This window comes from Pezoporus occidentalis, unplaced genomic scaffold (genome assembly GCF_034315485.1).
Source record: "Pezoporus occidentalis ecotype Australia unplaced genomic scaffold, CSIRO_AGI_Poc_V1 ctg3, whole genome shotgun sequence".
NCBI classification, from domain to species: Eukaryota; Metazoa; Chordata; class Aves; order Psittaciformes; family Psittacidae; genus Pezoporus; species Pezoporus occidentalis.
The window spans coordinates 9,742,222-9,750,166 of NW_026914940.1; the positions used below are offsets into that span (position 1 = coordinate 9,742,222).

The 7,945-nt window shown below is 46.1% G+C and overlaps 1 protein-coding gene across 1 annotated transcript; it reads left to right on the top strand.

The window, feature by feature from the left end:
* Positions 1 to 395: 395 nt before the first annotated feature.
* On the top strand, positions 396 to 7,167 carry LRATD2 (LRAT domain containing 2). The gene is made up of 2 exons (XM_062627023.1): positions 396 to 618; positions 990 to 7,167. The coding sequence occupies exon 2, from the start codon at positions 995 to 997 to the stop codon at positions 1,889 to 1,891; it is 897 nt and encodes a 298-aa protein (XP_062483007.1). The 5' UTR covers positions 396 to 618; positions 990 to 994; the 3' UTR covers positions 1,892 to 7,167.
* Positions 7,168 to 7,945: the final 778 nt, after the last annotated feature.

Genomic DNA, 7,945 nt, shown 5'->3' on the forward strand with positions numbered 1-7,945 from the left:
GCATCGCCTCTCCGCGCCGTCCCGGCCAAACTCCGGCTCTCGGTTACTCCCCCCTGGCCAAACTGGCGGGTTGGGCTCCCTCGTGGCACCGGTCCCTTAAAGGGGCCGCGTGTGAGCGAGTTAGTGCTGGAGCGTGCTGCACACCCGCTGCCAAGCGCCGCGGAGACCCTCGGCGTCCGATCTCCGCCTGCACACCGGCCTCGGCGGGGAGCGCGGCGCTTGGCATGTAGGGGAGAGGAAAGGGAGAGAGGCGCGGAAAGGAGGGAAGGGAAAGGGGTGGAAGGGAAGGGGAGGGGAGGGGAGGCGGGAGAGGAAAAAAAAAAAAGGAAAAGAAAAAAAAAGAGCTGCCTCTTTAAATGCTGGGGGCTGCTCGCTCGCCGGGGCGTCCGCAGCCGGATCCAGCCTCCCTCCCCTCGGCCGTGCCTCTCCGGTGCTTATGCACAGCCCCGGTGCCGGCGGCGCGGCGCGCGGGCGCTGCTGCTGCGCGGGGAGCGCGGAGCCGCGCCGGGTCGGAGCCATGATCGCGATCCAAGCGCGCCGTGCACCCAGCCCCAGCCTCCGCACCGCCGCCCGCTCACCCTAGGGCTGCACCCGGCGCCGCGCAGCCGTCCCCGCCGGGTAAGTTTGCAGCCGCCCGGTGCCGGGGAGGGCGCGGGGGGAGGCGGCAGCCCGGCTCGGTGCAGCGCAGCCATCCCCAACGCGCCCCTCCAGCCCTCCCGCGGCGCTCGCAGCCCCCCTCTAACAGGTGGCTCGGAGCCTGCCCGCTTTCCCGCGGCTCCTGCGCCTTCCTCTTCCTCTTCCTCCTCCTCGCTGCCGCCGCGCCTTCCTCCGCGCAGGTAGGGCGGTGCGCACCTCCTGCCGCCCCGAGGGGCTCCCGCAGGGGTTGCGGTGCAGCGGGGAGACCCGGGTGTGTGCGTGTGTGGAGGGGGAGCCGTGGTTTGCCACCTAACGCCTGCCTTCATGGTCCCGCTGTGTGTCTGTCGTTGCAGCGGGCATGGGGAACCAGGTGGAGAAGCTGACCCATCTGAACTACAAGGAAGTTCCCACGGCCGACCCGACAGGTATGGACAGAGATGAAGGGCCCAGGATCGGGGTCTCCTACATCTTTTCGAATGATGATGATGAGCTGGAGCAGCAGCAGGATTCAGTGCACGACCTGGGGGGTGAGCACCCAGCCCTGCAGCCCTATGACCCCCAGCTGCATGAGGTGGAGTGCTCAGTCTATTACCGGGATGAGTGTATTTACCAGAAGAGCTTTGCAGAGGAGGACACGCTGCCAGAGGAGGGTGATGAAGGAGGTGGGGGGCATCTGAGCACCTACACCCCGGAGAACCTGCTGAATAGGTGCAAACCGGGTGACCTGGTGGAGTTTGTGTGCCAGGCCCAGTACCCTCACTGGGTGGTTTATGTTGGAGATTTTCAAGTTGTGCATCTGCACAGGCTGGAGGTGGTGAACAGCTTCCTCACCGACGCCAGCCAGGGCAGACGGGGCCGCATTGCCAACCAGTTGTACCGCTACAAACCCCTCAGCCCGGCCGTGGTGGTACGCAATGCCCTGGAGCAGGTGGGTTGCAAGGACCGGGACTTGAGTTGGAGAAACTCTGAGTGCTTTGCTGCCTGGTGCCGGTATGGCAAGCGGGAGTTTAAAATCGGTGGGGAGCTGCGCATAGGCAAGCAGCCCTACCGACTGCAGATCCGGCTGGGTGACAAGCGCAGCCACACGCTGGAGTTCCAGAGCCTGGAGGATCTGATTATGGAGAAGAGGAGAAATGATCAGATTGGTAGAGCTGCTGTGATCCAGGAGCTCTCCAGCCATCTACAGGCTGCAGAGGAGGAGGAAGAGGAGGATGAAGACCATCATCATCCAGGTGCTCAGACTGCTGTGGAGTAGCAGCCCCACACCACCATGGTGCTTAGCCTGGGTGATGGGGATTAAAGCTGAAGGCTGCGAAATTGAGCTGTTATAAGCCCTTTGGGCTGCTTCGGTGCAGCTTCATTCCAATCACATGTGAAAGGAAGGGGGAAAGCTGATTACGTGTCTGTGCTTTAGTGCTTAACTCCTTCAGTGCTTGATGATAAAACCCCTGACTTATTTGTAGAGGATAAAACTCAGGGCAATTCTACACCTCTCTGCTCCCAGTTCTTTCCCTTCCTTTCTGCCCTTTCTGTGCATAGCCTTTCCCTCAGCCATCTGCCAGTAGGCCTGACTCTGTAAGATATTAAATGCCTTTGACATCTACTTATCAGCAGATGTTAAGAGTATTTAATACTATTAAGAAGGAGCCAGCTACTTTCAGGACATGTCCATGTAGCTCTGAGTTGGTAGGTGAGAAGCATGAGGGTATTGTTTTCCTTTATCTGCCCCTGCTTCTGTTCAGTTGTGGCTCCCATTGGTATTGCAACAAGCTGCTTGCTTGTCTGGTGCAAGGTTACATGGATAGGTAGCCCAGAAGGTGTAAGGCAGAAATCTCCACCAATGTTAATGAACTGGGTTTGACATGCCTGGTGCCTTCTTAACTGATAGAAACTTGCAGGTGGGCTGTGGGACCTCCTCCGTTGCTATTAGTGTGTGGTGTTGAGGCTAGAATATGTATTTCTTACTGACTGGTCCCAGGGGATGCTGATTAAGGAGGAGTCTGCATGCTGGTCTGTGCTGGAACTCTTTCAAGCAGATACTGAGCTGTGCCAGGGCTTGTATAGGCTGCTTGGTTTTCCTAAAGCAAATGGGAGAGCTCCTGGTCATGTCTGTGGTACACATCGAGGCAGCAGAAGCTGGTTGCTCATGTGCAAGAGTATGTCTTGAGTAAGCTGTCCCTTGAGAGTGTGGCCTCTTGGCTGGGAGCTCTTGACTGTGGGCATGTTGCAGATTCTGCAGCACAGTAAACCCAGCTGAGATGGGAAGTCATGGGATGGAGCACAGGCTGGAAGGCACCACAGGCAGGGGGTTTGGGTGTTCCTTTTTTCCTTCCTTACCACAAAGCAATTTCCTTTTCATTAGGGCTTTCATGTTTCCTTTTTTGCTATTATTTATGGTATGCAGCTGAGCTATAGCATTAGAGCAAAGGAGAGGACATGCCTCCAAAGTTGTTGTGCAAGTCCTCATTAAACAGGAGAGGAGGGAGATGCGGTGCTGTCTGCCTTGAATATTCCCTGAACTTGTTTTCAGCTGTTGAACTGATCTCCTGCACAGGCAGCACTGTCAGATCTTTGTCCTGGAATCTGAAGTGTGTGAGCAAACACAGATTTGGAGACAGTTTGTAGTGCAAAATTCTTTCCCCTTAAAGCACAATAGCGATGAGGTGAACTTGAAGATAAGCTTCAGTTCCTTTAAATAATGGCAACAGTCTGATGTAAACTTGAAGCATAGTTAATATGGTCTTCCCTGCAGTTGTTTACAGTTACACCACAAATAGCAAAGTACTCTGTGTCCTTTCCACTCCTCAGATGGGAGCAAAGTTTGTCGCTTAAGAATAGGTAGATACCAGCTTTTGATAAGTTAAGGCTATATGAAGCAATTTTGCCAACGTGATCCAAATAGATTGTGGTGGTGTATTTTCTGCCTAAAATACACAAACTAGGAAAAAGCTGTGAAAGACTACTTCATCCTCGCTTCAGGAGGGAAAATAAGTTTTAGGGTTATGAAATACACCATATACTATTTCCTTAATGACTCCTGTGCTCTCATTTTTGCGCTGTGAAATACCCAAATACAAAGGAGAGTTTAGCACCAAACTCCCTTAGAATGCTATAGCTCAGGTGTCTGCACTGTTTTTTTTCCTCCAATATGCAACTGAGTTATACTCAAGTTACTGTGGTTGCCAAGCAGATGTACAACCTTGCTTTGATAGCGTAGCTGCCCATATCTAAATGTAATAGGGTTAATATGTGGATGCACACAGGTTTTATAGAACTACTGGTAAGTAGTTCTAAGTTGAAGCTAAAAGTTGAAATGATCACTGAAATAGTCTGAAAAAGAGTGAAGGAGAGTCTCTGTTGTACTGACTGGTAAGAGACAACAGATTATCTAGACCATGAGTAAATGTCTGGCGTTGGTTTCTTTCATACTGAAACCTTGTACATAACAAAGTTTATTTCACTGTGTAATATAGGTATGTAAAATAATATTTTCTTACAGATATTTTTGAAAGTTAAAAAAAAAAATCCCTTCATAACCTTTCATTTGAAAGTAAATTGTTATGCACATTATTTTCCAGTCCTCTGAATGGGTTTATTTTTCATTAGTGATCTAAAGTATATTCTAGGTCATAAAGTATAGAAACTGCTATAAATGTCAAATATTATGTATCTACAGGGTACTAAACAGTAAACTAGTTGTGAAAATATTTTTCCCTTGTGTCTGAAACATCAGAACTATGACACGTAGCTATTTCTCTTCTGAGATACCCTGCATAGTCTGGCTTTGTCTTCTGTTCTTTTTTTTTTTACCCCCCAGTTTTGCTTAATAAAATGAAAAAGGACCAAATCTGCCTGGGAATGGAGAGCAAAGCTTCTTTAACCAGCTGAAATCATGTCTGGTACTGATCTTAGTGCTTCTCTGTACCAGTCATGCCTTTGGGGATAAATTCCCACACAGGCATAAGGCCTTAGCAAAGAATCCCAGAGCTTGCATTGCCTTCTGAGGATGGAGAATGAAGGGGGAAGCTTGCCTCACAGCATAGTGGAGTCTGGCATGCGTTCTGCTGTGTTATAAAACCTGTATGCTCCTCTAACACCTGGGATACAGGTGTTCAGTATTTAAAGCATAGATATTTGGAATCTTTGGATTTCTCTGCAAGCTGTTTTTGGGAATTTATTCTGTCTCCTGGCATTCCATTCTGTGTAGAAGGAGGAGGGGAAAGCCTGGAATATTTTATTTAATTTGGAAGAAGGCTACCTCCATACAGGGATTTCTTATTCCAGCAGATAAAGATGCAACTGTTTAATCTTTAACAGGCGGGTCCATTTTCCCTGCCCCAGGCACTGTTATTTAATAGGTGCTACTGAACACCACTGCAAACATTTCTAAGCAGTCTACTTTTTAAGCCATGGACCTGTAATGAGCTGGATGGGAGAACAGGAATTGCTGTAGAAGCACATCACAACTCCTTCATTTCTTGTCTTTGCTGTACTTTACTCAGTTACTGTCTGCAGACAGGGCTGGGAAATCTAGAGCTTGATTTTAAAGAAACAGATCTCCCAGGAAAACAGACTTTTTTATGTATGTGTATACTTCAAGACGTTTTTGTAGATCACAAAAGAGAGGAGAGAAGAATAGATAAAAGTGTTCTTCTCTGCAGCTTCTTCTTTAACATATAGAAATTCAGGTGTGATCCTTCTGCAGAACTTCTGGTTCAGCAAAGGTCCTAAGCCTATATTGAAGTTTGAAGTTGTGAATAGACCCTACCTTGAGCCACTTGCCAATAGTAAGACTATTCATGTGCTTGAAGTTAAGTGTGTATTTACTTTTCTTTGTGAATAAGGGCCTGGAATTTCAATCTGAGGTCTCTGGTGGGAGCGTGGAGGATCTGAGGTTGCATAATGACCAGGGGAGAACAAGCAGTGCTGTGAAAGCTGTTTCTCAAAGGGCCTCTTGTCCAAACACAGCTCGTGGCATCTAGCCCAAACTTTGGCCTCAGTTTCCCACTGGAAATCCAGGAGCTGCACTGATTCAGTGAGGATTGTACTGCACAGCAGTTGTAAACTAAGCTGGTGATCGTGCTGCAGAATGTTCTCTGGTATCTTTGTCTTGAAATTTCCCTTGCGTTTTTAACATTTAAAGTTAATATCGTTTGTTTTAAAAGCCCTTTGACTGTGCAAACACTTAAATCTTCTGTATGAATTTACTCATTTCGGCATACCTACTGCTACTGATAGGATGACTGCTGTGACTATCATTACGCACATGTTAAGGCTGGCAAGACTGAGCCCCAGATGTGTAAATGTAGCTCCAGCTAGGAAATGTAGATGAGCAGTCTTATTTCCCCAGAGTATCGGTGTGTTTGATGCAAATAATGTCTTGGAAAATGCTTTATAGTAAAACCTACAATTATCCCTTGATTGAGTAATTTTAAAAACACAATTCAGACATTCACCTTCCATGGCAGTGAACAAGGACATAAACTGAAGACTGTTTCAAGTTATCCCTGATTCTGTGTGAATGCAAAATATTTGATTACAGCAATGCTCTAGAGCTCACCTGACCAGCAGAGTAGACAGTTGTAGGGTAGGCAGGGAAAATACCCAAAAAGCTAATTCAAGCCCTATATTTTCTTACTTGGAAAAATACATTCTTCAGACTGAAGGACCCTAGACTATGGAATTGTTTTGTATAAATAAAACCCTAGGCAAACTTCTTAAGTTTTGTTCATTTAAATTCAAAATTCCACTCTCAGTAGCAACGTAGGTAATATTATGTGATGAATATATTTCTGATTTTGAATGTAACAGTGGTTTTCTTTTTCTCTTCTCCTTTGGTTAAGTTTTACCAAAGGTGTGTCCTTGGGTGTGTGAAATGTGTTGTCAAGTGCTTTCCCACCTGTGCTTTTCTGACAAGTAACAGCACCAACCATCATTCTAACAGCCATGTAGGAACAAATATTGTTTTTTTGAAAGCAAAACTTTGATTTTGTATAACTGATCAGAGAATAGTAACTAAGTAGAGGTAAGAAATACACTGTTTCCAACAGCAGTTTCTATTTGTAAGAAATCTACTGTTAATTCAGTACATGTTGACTACTCTTATAAATCAGTGTGCAGTGATAAGGCCGGGTGTATTGTATAATGGGCTTAGACTTTCAGATTAGACTTTTTGTTTTAAAACCGGATAGGAAGAAATCGGGGTGGCTTCAAACACCAGTGGTTTAGAGGGTTCTTTTGCGTTAATATTGAATTAGAAGCTTTCTTTAAAAGCACACTTGAAATTCCTGACATTGTAACACTTCATGGAATCATCCACAATAACAAGTGTAATCACAGAATATGATTTTATTTCCCCACCATGAACATTTTCTGTACGCTGTCTTTTGTCAGTAAATGTTGAATTGTTAGTGCAAATATCTTCTTTTCCTGAGAAAGAAGTACAGATCATTGATTGTACCATTTCCTTCAAAATGAAGGGCATCACATAGTAACTAAAAAGAAATAAAAGATTTATAGTATCTTTTAGAACCTTTCTTGCTTTTCTTTGCTTTTGGAATGGGGTGGGTTTTTTTCCAGCTTTCTAAAAACTAATGATTTCTCATGATGGATGCATCAGACACAAAACAATTGATGTTTTCACCAACTTCACGTGTCAAATCAAAATCTAAGTCTTGCTCCAAAGAAAGAGGAAGAATAATCTGTACAAGGCCAGACCATCATCTGCTCAATAGGCAATAGCTATATTAAATCCGATGAGGATCTGGCCCATAATTTAATTTTAAAAGTGGAAAATGAATTCAGCAGAAGATCATATAGTATTAGTTGGCACCCAGGCTCGGCTTGTCTGCCAGCAACTGCTAAAGGAACAGATGTAGTGTCTGCGAGAGGGAGAAATGGGAGAACATCAGAACTCATGGGGAGTTTTTGGAAAATCTCTACAACTGTTCAGTGTGATGTTTTGTCTCAGGGAAGCTCCAGGGATGGAGTGGGATCTATGTTCTACCCACACCAGGTGCAGGGATGTTTCTTACTGAAGGTGGTGAGGGTCATTCGTTGTGGTATGATGTTATATGCATAGGGTAATGGTTCTTAGTTCATCACAGCCTTCCACTGTGTGCACATCCATGATGACAAAACCAGCAATACAACAAACTGTACTTTTCCCTGAGATCCTGACCAGGAGGAGTTGTTTGAATCTTGCACAAAAGCATTGAGTCAGTTGAAGCAAGAATATTTTAAGTGACTCCATCCCCAAAAAAATTAGCTGTAGCAAGATAAGACTTCTGCTGAAAGTAATAGTGGAGAT